A 19,959-nucleotide genomic window follows, 5' to 3' on the forward strand; every position below is an offset into this window, starting at 1 on the left:
ACTCCACAAAGTATTGACCTCGGCTATTTTGATCTGAAAGATACGTGGCATTCAAGCTGTCGTTGTATGTGAACAAAAAAATGCCCCGTTGACGGAAAATTCGACAATATTTATGAAATGTCAAGAAAATTTGTAAAGTATCCAGAAATAAACAATTCATTTGATACATTTATATAACAACCACTATATTAATGGAAACTAAAAATATAATATGGAATGAGTACACATATTATTATAAACTATAATATTCACGAGCTGTGTTTAAGCCAGAGGTCTTCCTCCTTCCCTCTCTGACCCTCGATTGTCATGGGGTTTCCCCTTGTGAGTAGTGCTAGAGTACAGTAACGTGAAGTGACTCTCTCTCTCTCTCTCTCTCTCTCTCTCTCTCTCTCTCTCTCTCTCTCTCTCTCTCTCTCTCTCTCTCTCTCTCTCTCTCTCTCTTATGGAGGGAAGACAGAGAGGGGGGCAGGAGAGAGGACTCTTGGCTCTCAGGTCCGCTAGACGGATGTAAAACGAATCCAAGTGTTGTTTGGACGATCTCCATGGGGTTACCGGCGAGACCGTCTGATTAAACTGACACTTGTGAGGAACGTGTAGTATTCTGGCCATGCGGACACATGCTAATTTTCATATTTCGTAAAACACACATTTTAAGTGTGTATTTCGACGTTTCAGCCCAGTTCGAAGCTGTTTTATGCGTACTTGTAGTTGTATTACATTTACATTTTTTTAAATTTTGCCCCGAGGGGCGAGTTTATTGGGCAGCGCCACTCATCTTGTGAGTGGACACACCGCCATAGTGACAGTATTGGGCAGCGCCACTCATCTTGTGAGTGGACACACCGCCATAGTGACAGTATTGGGCAGCGCCACTCATCTTGTGAGTGGACACACCGCCATAGCAGCATGTACAACACTTCTCAATAAGAAGAGAACCCGCTGGGTTGTTCATCCTGTCACTTGCACCCAGACACAGCTGGGACTTGCTTAACTGTCTCAAGTGAACAGCTCTTCACGTAATCAGTTACCTTGATGTTTTCTGGTTAAACTAAAATTAATGCAGCCCCCCTGGCTCAAAACTTGGACCAGATGTTTCGTTAATCCAGCAGCGGGTGTTCATGGATAACATCCATTCTTGCTGCGACCGTGGCATGGACGAACACAGCATGATAGTGCGTTGCTCTAATAACGCTCTCAGAGGTCTTCTTGTTAGTAAGCTGTCCCTAACGCTCACCCAGTGATGTGTCACGTCCTCTGCACGAAGATATTAGAAAGAGGGCATAGATGTATAAACCTCTGGATACTGTTTTGTGTCGACATAGCCTGTATCTAAATAGTTTATGCTGACGTTGCCTGTACGTACATAGTCTGTACTGTACTTGATATGGTCTCTACTGACATATTGCCGAGTAAAATCTGACTTTTTCAATACGTACCAAACGAGATGTCGTAAACTATGCTTTAAAAAAAGGGGAAAAATAAAGGATAAGACATAGAGATGCTGTAACGGCTGGGATAACACGAAGCTGAAGTAGTCGAGTTGGCCACTAAATACAACAGTTTGAGACCAGAGGATAATGTATAACTTCAGGGAGAGGCGAGGCTCTCTCTCTCTTCCTGCAAGTTGATCTTTCTCCTACGTAACTTATTGGATTTACTGTCGAGCGTCGTGGGAAGGATGGCCCTTAGTGGCCACTTCTCGTGACAAGGTCAAGGCCAGGTAAAAGGTTTTTTTATTCATGATCTTTCGTGACTGACTTTACTATGGTCAGAGACCCGGAAAGATTGCTTTAAATAAAATTGTACTTCTTATTTCCTGAATATTTCTGGTCCTGAAACTGGTGGAACAAAATGGCAGCACACCTGCCGGCAATACTCTCGAAAGTGTCATTTGGTGTCTTATATCGTTGAATTGTTTTGATTGCTGAAGCAGGTCAAGGGTCAAGGACAGTGTCACAATTTGAGGGTCAAGATCAGCTCCACAGGGGCTAATGACAGGTAAAATGGGCTAGTAATTTTCCAGGTAGAGTTGGCTAGTAACTTCCCAGCTAAATTGGGTTAGGAAGTTACCAGGTAGAGGGAGAACTATGCAGCTCATCATCCGAGGAAAAATCTCGGCTTTCTGAAGAATTCCAATAAACGTCAGAACCAACATTCTACACGAGAAGGTGGATTTGTCCACTGAAGAGCACTTTTCCTTTATTTGTTTTCCCTTTGAGGATGACTTCGTAATGTATTGAATTAGTGTGACTATTATTGAGTCTTCGACCTCACTTTGAACTGCCACTAGGAATCCCTCGTTCGTGACTTTTAACTCTCGTTAATCTCCCGATGTCGTGTTATCTCTTACTGTCTCACGCAGGATACAGCAGGTGGCCTGAGGCACGTCCTCACGACGCCTGAGGCACGTCCTCACGACGCCTGAGGCACGTCCTCACGACGCCTGAGGCACGTCCTCACGACGCCTGAGGCACGTCCTCACGACGCCTGAGGCACGTCCTCACGACGCCTGAGGCACGTCCTCACGACGCCTGAGGCGTAAAGAAACGTCGTAGATTTTCTGAAAAAACGCACAGAACTTGTGAGCAGTTTTAAACATGTGTTGCAGGTGTTGTGTCACCGACGCCTGTTTGTGCAGTGTAACACTGTGGAATCTAGTTGACACTTGAGGGATGAACTATTCTCGTTGGTGTCATATGGAGCTGTAACTGCTGAATGACACTAGGAATAAATGGCGCAGGTGTCATGTTGTGAAGTGAAACGTCACTGACTAAATCGTAATGATGACTTACAGAACTACTGTGTATGTGACACTATGAACAGAGTAAATAGTTCTGGTGTCATACAAAAGTAGTAACTGTGTGTGTGTGTCACAGAACGAACTAAATAGATCCAATGCATTAAATGAACATTAATATATTGTGGTACCATCAGTTAAACAAATCCTACGCTACGTGGTGTATAAATGGTCGACATAAAGTGATCCTACAGTGTTGGCTTAAAGATCCTACAGTGTCGCGTGCTGCTGACCTGTCCGCGGCCATCTTGGGAGACCCGGAAGGCGGTCAGACCTCAGTGTAACCTCCACGGTGGCGCTGTGATCTCTTCCCTCGCTCCGGTGTCGCGCGGAGCCTCTTGTGCTCGGCACCTGCACAAAATATATTTTGAAAAACTGACAAAATATATTTTCCACTGTGTTTAGAATTTAATAAGTTGTCTGTCTCGAATGAATTAGCGAACTTTATTTGGAAGAATAAGCTTTTGCCTCTGCCCGAGGCCCCGAAACGACGAGACGTCTACCCATAACTGAAGCCCCGAAACGAGGAGACGTCTGCCCATAACCGAAGCCCGAAACGAGGAGACGTCTACCCATAACCGAAGCCCCGAAACGAGGAGACGTCTACCCATAACCGAAGCCCCGAAACGAGGAGACGTCTACCCATAACCGAAGCCCCGAAACGAGGAGACGTCTACCCATAACTGAAGCCCCGAAACGAAGAAATTTCTACCCATAAACGAAGCCCCGAAACGAATAAACGACCGGTCTGACCGAAGCCCGAAAACGAAGAGGAGACGTCTGCGTATAACTAAACCTTCGACGTGAAATATTATTAGCCTGAGGCACCTGTGGGAACACAAGTCGCTCTAACCTGACTTCAACCCTCGTATGCTTTGTGGACAGTTGATGACCAGTATGACCCTGAAACTTCCACTCCAATCTTTTGATGAATATCTGTGGGTGTCTAACAGATATTTAATGGTGTCCAACAGATATTTTTGACTCCACAACTGAGTGCCAAGAGTAGTACGGTGCTGTTGTCTCCAAAAGCTAGAATCCATTTACAATGTCTCAGGATTCGGGTAAGATTGTAACGTATTTTGTTATTTGTTATGTTCTTTAAGTATAGCGTTTTGAGCGGCGATTTATTGAAGTTATTATGTATTATGAAGTGAATGTGGTGTGTTTATCTTAGGGAATGTCACTGTTCTTCCTACTGTGTGTTGAGAGTCAGCTTTAAGCGTGAAGCCGACCCCCATCAGGGCTTTATTGGTACTTACACGTCCATGTTATGAGTTGTCTACGGTGGGTGTGTATATATTGGACGTGTTCTGGAAAAAAATGGCACTAAATTACCAAACCAGTTACAGGTCCTGGCTTGAAATACCAATATTAGAATCATGCCCCATCTTCCTTTGAACTACCACCACTTTCACCATTACCAGTATCACCACTAACATCACTGCCACTACAGCTGATGCTACCACCACCACCACCACCACGAACACTACAATAACCTGGTATATACCAGACATAAACAACCGAAGACAAACATAAACAACGTCCTGAAGATATAAATACCACAGCCCCCTCCCACCAACCTCCGACCATAAGCGGCTTGTAAGAATGATGGCCAATATCAGAGACTGATTGCCCAAGTCTCCCAGGACAGCCATTGTCTCCATCCACCTGAAATTTCGACCTAAACCCCCTTCCCCTCTGCCGAGGCCGGAAGGCGTATACGTAGAATTATATAACAGCGACAGGCATCCATTTCTGGCCCGACTTTGGCAAGATTCCAGAGCCGCCACCAGATTCCAGGTTTCCAAGAATGCTGCTGGAAATGGATGAGCTGGAACGGGTCAAGGAGCTCTCTCTTCCATCAGTGAAGCCTTTGGGAAGTGTGGTGGTCAAGTCGAGGATAAGCTTCTGGCCTCTAAGATCGACACTTAGGCCTTTAAGTAATGCTTGGCTGGATTGTTATGGATTTTTCCATCTTTTTTTTATAAATGAGAGTATTCGTCATAATCAAAATATCTTCGGGTAAAAGCCAATATACATTTGTTAAAAAGGTTGGGCAAAGGGCTGTCTTTACAAGTGCGAGTATGGTAATTATATTAATTAATTTCATTGCTGGTTTAAATTTTCGTGATGATCAAGCGTGCGTGCACACACACACACACACACACACACACACACACACACACACACACACACACACACACACACAATGGGTTATATTTTTTAACAATAAGTTACATATATTAACTTATGGTGACGTCAGCGGAGATACCTGCCTATGTATTTATCGAACTTGTTTATTTTTAGCCTTGTTATGCCTTTGGATTTGTCTTTAGAAATATATGCACCGATTTTTTTTTAGTAAAAGATTTCCATTTTATCTTTATATTGCGAGTTTTGAATTTGTGTCACAACGGTGTGTGTGTGTGTGTGTGTGTGTGTGTGTGTGTGTGTGTGTGTGTGTGTGTGTGTGTGTGTGTGTGTGTGTGTGTGTGCGTGTGTAGCATGATTGAGTGCGTGTATAGGATGATTGTGATTGAAGGTGATCCATTAAGCTATGCTAATTTATATATGATTGTGATATGTGTGGACCTGCAGTAAAATGTTTCCTTCTTGTGCTTGCAGGATACGAGAACGCTGACTGGGGCGTGAGCTTCCCGGCGCTGAAGGAGGAGGAGGCGGAGGCCCTCAGTCCGGAGCAGGCAGAAGGGGCGTTGGCATACTTCGGTGAGTACCCATTGTTTGCCCAGATGTGTCTTGTTGACGTCTCTCATTGTCTCCCAGTGGTCGTGTCCACCCATCTTGGACTGGTCGTGTCCACCCATCCTCTTGGACTGGTCGGTAGAGCGACCACCGTGCAGGCGTCGGGGTCTGATCCCTGATAGTTCAAGTGGTTTGGTTCCATTTGATCACTTTCTCCACGTCGTCCCAGCTCCCGACTGAATGACCATCATTCCTCAACTCCCGACATCATTCCAGCTTCTTGCCTTCCTGTTCATGCCCCGGGAGATGAGGTGATATGATGTGAAGACAATGGCAATTAGAAGACAATTAAATTTTTTAAGGAGTGACAAATCAAGAGGAATAATAATAATAATAACAATAATAATAATAATAATAATGAACCCTTTTTATTGTTATTGTTTAATTTTCATTTTAATTCATTCAGTAATTGGAATTTTTGTGTTCTTGATGAATTGTCTCATTAATCATACACCCAGCTCCTGTGTGTATATACGCCTAGCACCTCGGTGTATTATACACCCAGCTCCTTAGCGTGTATATACCCAGCTCTTTGGAGTATACACAGTCAGTTTACTTCTGGACTATGTTCATGTCCAAAGCATACTTGCTGGTTGGGCAGTAAGGTATTGTGGTGGTCTGGGTAACCCCCAGAGGTTGATAGGCCTACAACCAAACATAAACAAATATTCCAAGATTCTGTATAATATTTTTCCGTTGGGAATATCCGTCGAGGCAACTATAGGATGACGTTACCACTTTGCTTATTTCTGAGTCTCATATCTTGTATAAAACATATTGTTTTAACTACATTAACTACATATTACAAGTGTAGTTGTATGCCCTACATACTGTTTTCTATATCGAGCCTTACTATTTTGTTGTCTGTTCTCCAGTCTTTATGCATTCAATGTGTGACAGGAAATTGTCTTTCCACGTATGCGTTCTAGGGATTCCAGTTGTGTTAGGTTGTGAGTCGTGAGTTCCGGGTTCGAATCCCAGGCGGGACAGATATGATTGGGAACATTTCTTGTCACTTAATTTATCTGTTCACCTGGCTGTCGACTCTGCGAGGGACTTCGATATAAGCTTAACGTACGCGTGTGTGTGTGTGTGTGTGGGTACCCAGTGTGTACCCACACACTGGGTATCTGTTCCCCGACACAATGAACTACGTTTTCGAATTAGAAGAGTCTGCGCTCAGAACTTTCCTCTTCCCACTTGGCTCAGCTGATGGCGTGGTTCAGTCTCTCGCCGCTAGATGGCAGATCTGATGCTAACTTGTGAATATTACACAACTCTGTGCTTAACACACACCACACAAATTGCTCACACTATACATACAGCGAGACTATACACTAGTAGACATTGCAAATCAATGCAAGATTGATATACACGTGCTTGTATGATGTATGATATACTGCATGTTGGAGTCCAGGAATCATCGCGCACATGGCAAGCAGATATCTCCCTCCCTCCTCCTCCTCCCCCTCCCTGTCCCCAACAAAACGATCGCCATGTATATTATTCTCTTTAACTCAGTAGCGCGCGAGCTTGATACCAGTGTCGTATGTGTCTCGCGCAGTGGTGGTGGTGTGTCGCGTGTGATGCGCGAGTTATCTGACCGCGAGCCTCCGCATTTGTCTGTCGCGGTGCTTCGACAGCCTAAAAAGATACAGGGGGATGAATACTCAAATATCGACTGCGTGGAGGAATGCTTTTGAAAGTTGAATCGTGTGAATGCTGTGAAGAGGTTGTTTAAATGTGTGAGGCTAACTTAGAAGTGATCCTTTCTTCTGGTGAGTAATTAATTAATGTCTTAATTAATTGTCTCTTGATTCATGAATACATAAAAATACATACCCCCAAAAATTAACTTTGTCCCTATGTGATTTTTGTTAAATATTATTGGGCGTGGTCAAATTTCTATGTTGGACTGGTCAATTTTTAATATTTTTTGTTCTTATTTTGAGCCGATTCATGTATATAATTATATTAAAATTTATTATGTTTGGTTCGTAACAGCTGCTTGGTTTAGCGTGGTACGTAATGGTAGAACAAGACTTTTATTTTAAGGTTAGGCCTGGGGGTTTAGGCCTATGCATTGGTGTATAATGGAAAGTTTGTATTAAATTATATTTGGTAAAGACTCTATTCCCTGATAGTTATTGTAAAGACTAGGAAAAAAAGGTATATTTTATGACTTAATCGCGATCGAGTGCCAGTGATTCAGTTAATTTGAGTGTGAATGTGTGTGTGTGTGTGTGTGTGTGTGTGTGTGTGTGTGTGTGTGTGTGTGCGCTATAGACAGTATAAATCCCATCATTGATACTTCAAGTAAGAGTTGCATAAATAGCACAAAAAACCTGATTGGTTATTAACGGTGAAAGTGAGAGTGAGTGAAGCAGGAAGACTGCTGGCCTGGAGCACGAGATATTCTGGAAACTTACGATTTTTTATGAAAGGACCGATACAGGCGGGCCATCCTCGGGTAGATTATAGTGAATGGGTTTTGAGTGCTTGGAACCATGTACTCACTTATTTGTACTCACCTATTTGTGCTTTGTCTTTGGTCCCGCCTCTCAACTGTCAATCAACTGGTGTACAGATTCCTGAGCCTACTGGGCTCTATCATATCTACATTTGAAACTGTGTATCGAGTCAGCCTCCACCACATCACTTCCTAGTGCATTCCATTTACTAACTACTCTGACACTGAAAAAAATCTTTCTAATGTCTCTGTGGCTCATTTGGGTACTCAGTTTCCACCAGTGTCCCCTTGTGCTTGTGCCGCTTGTGTTAAATAGCCTCTTTTTATCTACCCTATCAATTCCCTTGAGAATCTTGAATGTGGTGATCATGCTCTCCCTAACTCTTCTGTCTTCCAGCGAAGTGAGGTTTAATTCCCGTAGTCTCTCCTCGTAGCTCATACCTCTCAGCTCGGGTACCAGTCTGGTGGCAAACCTTTGAACCTTTTCCAGTTTAGTCTTATCCTTGACTAGATATGGACTCCATGCTGGGGCTGCATACTCCAGGATTGGCCTGACATATGTGGTATACAAAGTTCTGAATGATTCCTTACACAAGTTTCTGAAAGCCGTTCTTATGTTGGCCAGCCTGGCATATGCCGCTGATGTTATCCTCTTGATATGGGCAGCAGGGAACAGGTCTGGCGTGATGTCAACCCCCAAGTCCTTTTCTCTCTCTCAGACTCATGAAGAATGTGTGTGTGTGTGTGTGTGTGTGTGTGTGTGTGTGTGTGTGTGTGTGTGTGTGTGTGTGTGTGTGTGTGTGTGTGTATTCTTCTTCAAATAGGTGAAACACATACAGTATAGTACGAATGTCCATTAACATAAAACATACACATCCATTTGCATAATATATACATATTCATAAACATAGTATGCATAGATAAACGCATACTATATTGTATTCATATATACTAAACATACACTCACTCCACATATTCTCATGTGCTATTTACATGTACAAAACTTTGTCCCTAAATGCTGATCTTGATCCGAAACTCTTCCATAATAGGTGTTATAGAACCCATGAGCACCACACCAGAATATCTATATAAATATATCTTTGATATCCCCCAAGTCGGACTAAATCTGTTTAAACACTCCATGCAAATAAAACAGGCCCAGTCTTTGGAACTCACTCCCCGACGAATTAAAAAATTGTCCAACCCATCCCCCCTTTTAAAAGTAAAATAAAAAAGTACCTAATTTTATCCTCAAAGTTTCCTATCTTGTGTGTCAAACTCACACTGTACTACCCACTTCCCCTAATATTAGTACTTAAGACATATTCTTACCAGTGGAATCACCTTTGTCAACTTATGTTGTAGTTATCTGTTGATATAGGAACCTTGCTACAATGTACCTTTTCATCTTACCTGATATGTTAGGTTGATGACCTGCCCGAAACACTATGCGTGTTAGTGGCTTTACAAGAATGTACAAATACCAAGCTTATGTAATCTCACCAACCCATTGTACTTTCTTGTGTATAAATTATTATTATTATTGTTATTATAAACACACTCTTTTAGGTTACATGTAGGTTCTCTATTACAGAAACACGACCACAACAAACCAATCAATCCAATATCAATTCCTGCTGTTCCTAACCATCTTATGGCTAAAACAAAGACTTTAGAATACACTCAGTATCACACAGGGTCTCTGAAGCTGCTCCCAGCACGGGGTGGAGGGGGGGGGGGGTAGGCATGGGGCTATTGCATGCTTGCTGACCTATGCTTGCTGACCTATTGCATGGGGTCAACCTGATTCCTCACTAGTTCTATAAATATTTAATTTCTGGCAGATTCCAAGTGAAATTTTATGGGTCTAATTATCTTTTTGGTTACGACCACACATGTACGTACGCGCGCGTGCGCACACACAGACGCGCACTGTGTACTCACCTAATTGTTCTCTATTAAAACATAGATAGAATTCTCTATCTCTCTAGTTGTACTCACCTAATTGTGAGTGTGTGTGTGTGTGTGTGTGTGTGTGTGTGTGTGTGTGTGTGTTTTTTCCACACCACAAAACAATCACAGCGTCACAGACACGTGACGTCATGACATGATCAATAGGAGAGGCAGGCGTGGGATGGCTCAGCCCACAGTTAAAGACATATGGCTCTCCCACATTAACTCCTGGCTCTCCCACGGTAACTACAAGTATTTAATTAAGTCTTGTGTCAAGAAAAGTGTACAACACTGAGCCTTTGTATACTTAGGCCTATATGCATTTCTCATGATATAGTGAAATTCAGTTTCACTTTAGACCTCTCTAAGTTGTGTAATTTCCTGTCCGGATTTCCAATCTTTTCCTTATTTTGGTAAATTTCTCCTTCAATTTCCTAACATAGTTGTACACAGTGATGTAGTGGTTACTGGCTCCTCTTCGGTCTTCATAATCGTTGTTACAACTTGTAATAAAGTTGTTGCATCTTGTTATGACGTTTTTATGACGCATTAGAATGTTGTTACAATTTGCTACATTGGTTGTTACAACTTGTTAGGTGTTAAACCTCGTTCGAATGTTGTAACAACGTTATAGTTTCGTTGTGTGTTTGACGGGTTGTTATCCCGTCAAACTAGTAGGGATAACAACCTACTATGTGTTCTATGTGTTCTATGTTCTATATATAGCCTATGTGTTCTTCCCTGTGTGACACTATAGCATGCCGAGCTGGCACCTTAGTGGCCGTCTTCTATGTGTTGAGACCTTCATGTGTTCCACTTGAATGTTCCTGTCTTCTGTGTCTAAAAGTTTTTCCTGCATGTTTGCTCTGTTATCCAGTTAGTTTTGGCCATGAATAAACTCACTTGGTATCTGTAGTTTGCTTATGTGTTGTGCCTAATGCTGCTCTTTCCATAGGCTAATTTCTAGGCTGCTTCTATTTCTTGTCTCATATTTCTGTAAGTCTTTTAAGTGGTTAAGTAATATATATATATATATATATATATATATATATATATATATATATATATATATATATATATATATATATATATATATTATATATATGCAATTGACGATCACAAAACACTGATCATTTTATGCGGAAAATCCACAGAGAAATATGAAATGAGGTGAACGTTTCGGCTTGTTAAAGCCTTTGTCAACACCAGACTCAAAACCTCTCCTATCTCCTATGGCGGCTTCTCTATCTGTGCTACAGTTGTGTTTGGTCTGCTGGTGGTGTGATAATGCTTCTGTTGGAGGGCAGGTTCCGTGTCTTGGTGGCGTGATTTTGGTGGTGGCTTTTACTGTGGGATCACTCTAGATCGATATTGATGGTGCATTGCCTAGTTATGGGACATTTTGCTGGTGTTGATTGGGGGGGGGGGGGTTGTGTTTATGCTTCTAGCGTGCAGGTGGGGGGGGGGAGCGGTGATTCTACTCCGTTGTGCCTCTGGTATAATTTAATGCCACTGAAGATTGTGTTGTTGATGCTTTGGTTAGGATTTTGTGGGATAATGCAGCTTTGATATCTCTGGTTTACTCCCGTTGTTGTATTGTTTTGAATATGGTGTTGTCAGTGGACTGTTATGGTTGACATATCCTGTCTTTATATATAGTGATCGTGTTTCTGTGAAAATAATGGGGTAGAGTCTGTGCTGACACGCTGCTTTTCTGCTGGTTATGCAAGTGAAATTTTCATCACTGGTGTGGTGGTGCTGGTGTTATACCATGTCTTCTCAGGCACAGCTTATGTGCTGGTGTAGCATCTCTAGTGTGGAACACACGGGGAGAGGCAAAACAAAGGGTGTGACATAATGGTGTGGTTGTTGAGTTGCAGCCTTCCTGGTGCCTGTATAATGTGCTTGGACGGTGTCATTAGTGTGTGCTTGTAGCGTGTTGTTGTAGTGATGCTGCGTGTGTCACTCGGGTGCCACGGGGTCACTCGGGTGCCACGGGGTCACTCGGGTGCCACGGGGTCACTCGGGTGCCACGGGGTCACTCGGGTGCCACGGGGTCACTCGGGTGCCACGGGGTAGTGGATGTCTCGGTGATGCTGGCGTGGGGTGATGTCTTTGTGTCGTCTGTGGGGTAATTCGTGCCAGAGCGGAGGTTTCCTCAGTGGGCTGCTGTCATCCGTACTTGACGCGTTATTAATAAGTCCTCTTTCTTAGTTTCTTTGTTCATTGTGTTTGTTTTGCCTACTCTTGGTAATGTAGCTTTGTTTCCAGCATTGCTCTTTAGCTTGTGTATCTTTAATTGAACAAGTTCAACAAGCCATGTTGCAGTGAACAGGAATTATGAGGACGATTTGGAGTCGATTTTTTGTTTTAAATGCAGTAGTTGTCCTAATTTATTTTCCTGTTTTATAAGCTCCCATTTTCTTTAAAATTAATAATTTTTTTTTTTCCTGGCTCTCATTCTACGTTCCTTCGATTTTAAACGTTACATTTTCAGCAAATTATCACCACATTGTATCGTTCAATGTTCGTTTTGGTACGTGGCAGTATTTGTTTGGTGCGACCTCCTTGTTTGATGTCATTGTCTTGAATGACATTGAATCCCCAACATAATTCTTCGTGTGTACTCACCTAGCTGAGCTTGCGGCGGTTGAGCTCTGGCTCTTTGGTCCTGCGTCTCTTGTTGTGTGTGTGTGTGTGTGTGTGTGTGTGTGTGTGTGTGTGTGTGTGTGTGTGTGTGTGTGTGTGTGTGTGGATAGGTAGAATAGGGGGGCCGACGTCTCTTAAAACAGTGTATGGGGTGCAGACTCCTAATTTCCTATGACAGTTCCCCCATACCCACCAGTCGCTCTGCAGAGTTTAATGAGGCTAGCTCCAAGCGTCTTGCTTCAAACCTTAGTCAAACAAACAGAAACATCCCGTTTAATATATACGAGAGAGAGATAGAGATCCTTGGAAAAAAATCACTAATACAGAATTTAAATTAATTAAGAGAGGGCGTACGGAAATGATATTCACGATGCATTTTATCTTGTGAGGATGAACATGACGCAATGTGAAATGCTTCATTGATGAATCCATTTACAGTATATAGTTTTCCCTTGCCTTCTAACTTGTTCTGTGCTGTAAATCATTCATTGTGATTCGCATTGGCATTTCATGTAATAGGTGTCATTTCCCCCCCCCCCCGAGATGTTATGCTAATGGGATGATGTCCTGTGATATGAGAACATAATGTTATTGAATCATCCGTCAGTGTAGGACACAGCGAGGCGGCCGGTGCCACAGTATTTGGTTGTGGAGACAATTTACATGTGTATTTTAGTGACATTATAAATTTGCTTTTAATTTATTAGTCACTGCTGTAGTTAGAACAGGTGTTTGTGGTGCTTTGTATGCATCTGTGTTGAGCCCTTTTTCCCAGATGTTAAGTCGTATTATTGTTAAAGGTTCGCACAGCGTGTTCCGCACATGTGTGCTCTTGTTTCCGGGTGTTTTAGCGTGTTCTCCGTGCGGCCACGCTTATTGTCTGCCCTCAAGTCCTTCCGTCATAACCTCGAGTACATTTGTCACCGTTTGTGTGTCACGTCACCTCGCACTCTGTCGTAAAAAGGTGTGATGCTCTCTACAGTTAATATCAACAGGGACGCCGCCGCCGCCGCACTGTAGATATGAACCCCTATCTCTCTCTCTCGCCTCTGGTATCGCTGTTCATATGAATCACATTCATTTTCCTCTCCTGGCGAAGCCTTATCAGGTGCGATAACAGGTCTGCAACACTGGCCCTACACGTACCAAAAGTGTTTACTGAATCTCGAGACCAAAGAGGAAGGACCTAAATGATCTCTCTCCCAGAGAATTATTTTACCTTGTTACAATGATAGGGAGTCGGTTCCCAGAGAGAGAGAGAGGAAGGAAGGTGTTCCCAGGAACTGTCAATGTCAGAGACGTATTATCAAGCATTTCTATTCAAATCTCCCACATATTCTGCTTCTTTTTAATAAATTACATATTTGAACGTGAGATCGACATTAAAATTGTGGGGAAACATTTAGTTTTGAGGCCACGTTGTTTAAGGGCGGCCTGAGGATGGGTTCAGTCCAAGGATTATGTCGTAATTTACCGGTGATGGAAGCAAATTGTTATTTGCTTAGCTAAACGAACTAGAGGGTTCAGTTCCTGAACCGCTTATGTGCCTCTGTAATCCTTTACACCACCGCCCACGGAATGGGTATGGGGTGCATAATAAAGAAAGAAATTGAAATTGAATTGATGGAAGCAGCAGGTTTAAATTATTAACATTTAGTTTATTCATATCCTTCAGTACTAACAGCAACTCTTATCGCCGGAGTGATACACTTACCAGTTGTGGTTTACTCACTGATTTCTACAGTGATATAATATACAGCTTCCGTCCCTGGATTTGACTAATTATGTTGGAAAAATATTACATCGTCTTAAAAAAAAAAGGAAATTAAAAATGTGTGCTCGTTTCACTGTGACGGGGAAACGGTGTATGGACACACTGTCACAGCCCCGCTCCTGTGCCAGGTAAGTCCACTACGGGCTCACCATAGCCCGTGCTACTTGGAATTTGTTCCGAGTAGCTGAATCTATAACAATAAACAGGTTTATGGTTTATTATATTTATTATTATGTACCCATCCTGAGGATAGTGTGAGGGGGGGGGGGGTGTTGCAGGATACAGTCAACTATTGGGCTCAGCAGCACGACTCCAATGTTGGTTTGGGTTAAGCAGTGTACAGTTGTGATGAACTAGTTAAAGTGTTCATTAAACATGGGAAGTGAAGCTGTATGTGAGCTGGTTATTGGCGAAGCTGTTTCATTCCCGTTGTCGGGGGACAGGTCGCCTGTACTTTTCCAAGCCCCCCCCCCCTCACCTCTCTCCAGGCCCACCACTGACCCTCCCCCAGGATGCAACCCACAACAGTCCCCTAACTCCCGGCCACCTGTTTTAATCCTAGCTGAATAGAGGCATCAAATGAAAGGAACTATATCCTGTCCGGGAATTGAACCCAGGACCATGGGTTGCGAGCCGAGAACGTAGACCACTGTGGTTTAGAAGCGGATGTGTCGTGTATTTACAGAAGTTTGATAACAAAACTTGAACACTTGCTGGTGGCTGACGTTAGTGTTGCAGAATGTGTGTTTAGGAGTACGACGAGTGCTCTTTATGTACTTGTAATTCATAACTGCTGCTGCGATGTCCTCCATACAGGGATAGTGGGATTGACTGGGCTCGCAACACCCCGAGTCATATAGCCGTTGTTACAGACCCTGTACCACCACCACCACCTCTCTCAAAGCCTCGCCACCACACACTCTTTTCCTGTTGCATTCATCCGTCCTGTGCGTCTTCAATACACTTCTTGAATTGTATTTACGGGTCCTGCATTACAGGAGTACTGGCGTATGATTGTATTAATGTGGGAGTGTAGGGTGTATGAGGTGGGTAGTTGGGTTGGCGGGCGAGTATGGCAAGAATACGTGCTTGTGCTGGCGGCCTTGCCAACGGCCGGGCGGCTGGGATGGTGTAGTACACATGCCCGCTCTCCTCTCTCACACATCTATTCCATATTTGTCTCGGGCATTTCCTGGTTTAATACTCTGTGGTAATTTTAACTGTCGTCTTCTCGATCGAATATTTAGCGAGTGTGAGGTCCCTCTTGCCGCGTGAGGACGGGTTGGTGCCGGGGTCAGGGTACCCACAAGCGAGTGCTGGCATGTGGCTGGGTTGAGACATAGCCGCTACGTTAGTCATTCATCAGGGGTAGCGGGGAGACGCAATAGGGGTTGCTTATCCCAACGTATCTCTCCAGAAAGTTTAAATTTTTGTATTTAAAAACTAACTGATAATCGGAATAAAAAAGATTATATGCTTTGAGTATGATTTTCATTCAATTTCTAACATTCAAAACGGGGAGGACAAAAAATTTCCACGGAATACGCTAGGTCCTATGTTAACTTTGAAATTTAGATACGGATATAGGCTAAGGATATTCTCGATCCGCTCTTGTATTGGAGGAGGAGAAGAAATGTTAAATTATACACCATTTTCAAGGATGAAGCGTAAACACATGCCAGTCTCCAGGGACAACAGAACAATACCTTCCCAACCTTGGGGTACGACGAACACACCATACATATTTGTGTAACTCTAGGGGCAAAAGTAACTTCCCGTAAAGATCAAATCCACAAGAGCCGTGACGAGGGTTCGAACCTACGTCCGAGAGCATCCCAGACGCTGCCTTAATCGACTGCGCTACGACATGGTAAAAAGAATTGTAACCAGAAGTTCTACTGCCTGTGTGTAACTTCCCGTACCTCGAGTACCACTCCTGAAGTACCGTGTACCTGCAGGAACAGAGGAAGGGGGAAGGACTTGGGGAGTGGAAGAACTCCCAGAACCCCATCAAGCAGGAAGGGGGGGGGGGAAGGGGTAAGTTACATGTAGAGTAAGTATTGTTTGATAATGATTAAAGTTCAGTAATATTGTTAAGGGCGCTTTAGTACTATGTTGTACGTTCTCGAATCACAATCGGGGGACCCCAGGTTCGAATCCCGGGCGGGACAGAAATGGTTTAGCACCTTTCCTTTCACCTGATGCCACTTTTCGCTTAGTAGTAAATAGGTACCCGGGAGTTCGGCTTTTGCCTTTTCAGTTAACTTTCAATGATAGCGAGGATCAGCGTCCCCGCGGCCCGGTTTCTTACCAGGCCTCCTGGTTGGTGAACTGGTCAAGCAGGCTGTTGTAGATAGCAACCTGGGGAGAAGGTCAGTAGTTGGCCTATTGGAGGCCTCGAGTACAAGTTTTCAGTCCAGAACGGGATTGATGTTGATCAACTAATGAACAGTTCAGATTAATGTGTGTGGCAGATTGACATTGATGGCGTCGTCTACTCCACTTGATGACGTCTAGTGACTAACAGTTGGACGATGTGGTTCTGCAAGACGTTGATAAAGACCGTTATCTTGAAGGAATTGAATGCACGGTGTTGTAGCTTATCATATGATTGACAGTGTGTGTGCGTGCGCGTGTGTATGTGTGCGTGCGTGTGCGTGTATCTTTGCACGTGCGTGCAGGATGTCTGGCGAGAGGGGCGAGGCGTGAGGATCAACACACTGACGGAACGCCACGGGTCAGGTTATCTTGAGGTTATCTTGAGATGATTTCGGGGCTTTTAGTGTCCCCGCGGCCCGGTCCTCGACCAGGCCTCCACCCCCAGGAAGCAGCCCGTGACAGCTGACTAACACCCAGGTACCTATTTTACTGCTAGGTAACAGGGGCATAGGGTGAAAGAAACTCTGCCCATTGTTTCTCGCCGGCGCCTGGGATCGAACCCAGGACCACAGGATCACAAGTCCAGCGTGCTGTCCGCTCGGCCGACTGGCTCCCTAAACACGTTCCAACACGTTCTCCACGGAACGTCATAACCTTTACTGACTCGAGGGCGGTAAGAGGCGTTTCCGTGGCGTTCTTCAGCCATGTTCTTCAACCACGTTCTTCAGCCATTACTCTGCCCTTTGAGCGTAGAACTTGTTCGCTTATTTGAGCTCCTGTCCCGGCTGGGCAGTGTTGAAGCGTCCGTATAGCTGCTATTCCAACACGTGCTGGAGAAACCGCACGTGTTTAAAGGTGAACTTTGATAAACACCTCCAAACACCTGATCAACCAGACTGTGATTCATACGTCAGGTTGCGAGCAGCTGCGTCCGACAGTCTGGCTGACCAGAGCACCAACGACCAGATTGGTACGCTCTCAGGCTGAGCCGTCACCCAATCAAATTCCGTCTATTCTCACAGCTCATCCACCTTGGAGTTTCTTCTACTAACTAGCCTTCCCAGACAACCAGTCATATGTGTTTATCCTGAAATCCGCCTACTACACCCTCAGTCATCTACTACCCCCACACTCAGTCATCTACTACCCCCACACTCAGTCATCTACTACCCCCACACTCAATCATCTACTTCCCCACCCTCAGTCATCTACTACCCCCACACTCAGTCATCTACTACCCCCACCCTCAGTCATCTACTTCCCCACCCTCAGTCATCTACTACCCCCACCCTCAGTCATCTACTTCCCCACCCTCAGTCATCTACTACCCCCACACTCAATCATCTACTTCCCCACCCTCAGTCATCTACTACCCCCACCCTCAGTCATCTACTTCCCCACCCTCAGTCATCTACTACCCCTACATTCAGTCATCTACTTCCCCACCCTCAGTCGTCTACTACCCCACCCTCAGTCATCTACTTCGCCACCCTCAGCCATCTACTTCCCCACCCTCAGTCATCTACTTCCCCACCCTCAGTCATCTACTACCCCCCCACCCTCCATCACCATACCAGTGTGGCTTCCACTACCAGCCGTGGGAAGGGTTAAGGGTGAATCACTACAACAATTTGGATTTGACCGAGTTTGTCAACCTAGATATTCAGCCCCACTGACCCCTAGTGTCGACCGTAACTAGTGTGTGGTGGTGGTGTGAGACTGACCATTCATATTCTTGATGTTCTCATCCTAGTTTTACTTATGTAAAACTAGGTGAGAATTTTGTGTGTCTTTGTGTGCTCAACCCGTCCTCACACTAGGCTGGTTAAAGCAGCGGCCTTCCTCCCCAGACGCATTCGTCAATTTCAACATATCTTGAATTCAAAATTGGTTTGTTCTCTAATATAAATTAATATTATTTTTATACATACAAATTATATATATATAGTTAGGCTTAGGTTAGGTGTTTAGGATCTGTTGGCGATTATGTTTTTTGAAGTACGAGGGTGAAATATTTCACCTCGTCCTCGACTCAAGTCCATTACATCCAGCGGTCGACCCCACAGACGCATTCATAAATTTTAACATGCTGTTCATTCAAAACGGGAATTTTCTCAAGTATAAATTAATATTATAATATATCAGCATATTTTGTATGTATAGGCATAGGATAGGTTAGGTCAGGTGTTTAGGTTCTGTTGGCGATTATTTGTATTTGTAGTACGTGGGTGAAGCATTTATAGCGTTGTGATTCGAACAAAATTCTTCAGTAAAGCACTTGTTCCGGATATGTTCGAACGTCAGCAGTTGAGTCGTGTGTAAATCACTTTTCATTCATAAACAGGGGGTTTGACGGCTGGATTAACTAGCTTGGATCTTTCTATACAAGGACGGGCTGTTGTGCGGGAGAGCGAGCGAGTGAGTTAAAAGATTTATTGATTGGGTGTATGGAGGGAGACCCATCGAATATACATATAGACAAACCAACAAATCCAGTTGACCTCGTATACAATAAAGGTCAGGGCATGCTAGCACGGTGTTGGGACGGGCGCCCGCCTGCTTGACCCCTGGCTGGGACCCCTGGCTGGGACCCCTGGCTGGGACCCCTGGCTGGGACCACCTGGCTGGGACCCCTGGCTGGGACCACGAGGAGGACCCTGCATGCTCCGGGTGCTATACTGGCCGCACCTTGCTCCTGCCTCCGTCCATTGCCCCAAACACACCCTGGTCTACACCCAGTTGATCACCTCCAGTGCATAATTTAAGACTCCTGCTGCAGGCCACTCCAAGCTGCACGTGTGTGTTGTTATGAATGAAAATTGACTTTGATGTCGACAAGTGTGATTCATTCCTTCTCACTTAATGTTCAGACTAGTGGAAAACCTTAGATTTATTATCAGTGGATCGTACCTCACTTCCCTGCTAAGGACTTCTCTGCTGCTGAGGCTCCGCAATCCATGTAGGGGACCTCGCCGCAGCTCCCCGAGATATCAGCCATTGAAGGTCCCTTATAACAATTCCCGATCTCTCGTTGTTTCACGTGGCGTGTACTCGACTTTGGCATGACCCCGGCTTGCGATGCCAAGGACTCGTCGTTGCCTGGTAATGACTCCAGCCTTCGTTGCCAAGGACTCGTCGTTGCCTGGTAATGACTCCAGCCTTCGTTGCCAA

General features: G+C 44.3%; 1 protein-coding gene across 4 annotated transcripts in view; it reads left to right on the plus strand.

Annotated features, from left to right (window-relative positions):
* Positions 1–19,959, plus strand: part of LOC123768654 (trafficking kinesin-binding protein milt) — a 331,499-nt gene that overhangs the window by 114,485 nt on the left and 197,055 nt on the right. For all 4 annotated transcript variants that reach the window (XM_045759303.2, XM_045759302.2, XM_045759300.2 and 1 more), the window contains exon 5: positions 5,426–5,527. In XM_045759303.2, the coding sequence (XP_045615259.1) occupies positions 5,426–5,527 (102 nt within the window). The remainder of the gene's footprint in view (positions 1–5,425; positions 5,528–19,959) is intronic.

Source organism: Procambarus clarkii, chromosome 83 (genome assembly GCF_040958095.1).
Source record: "Procambarus clarkii isolate CNS0578487 chromosome 83, FALCON_Pclarkii_2.0, whole genome shotgun sequence".
Taxonomy (NCBI): Eukaryota; Metazoa; Arthropoda; class Malacostraca; order Decapoda; family Cambaridae; genus Procambarus; species Procambarus clarkii.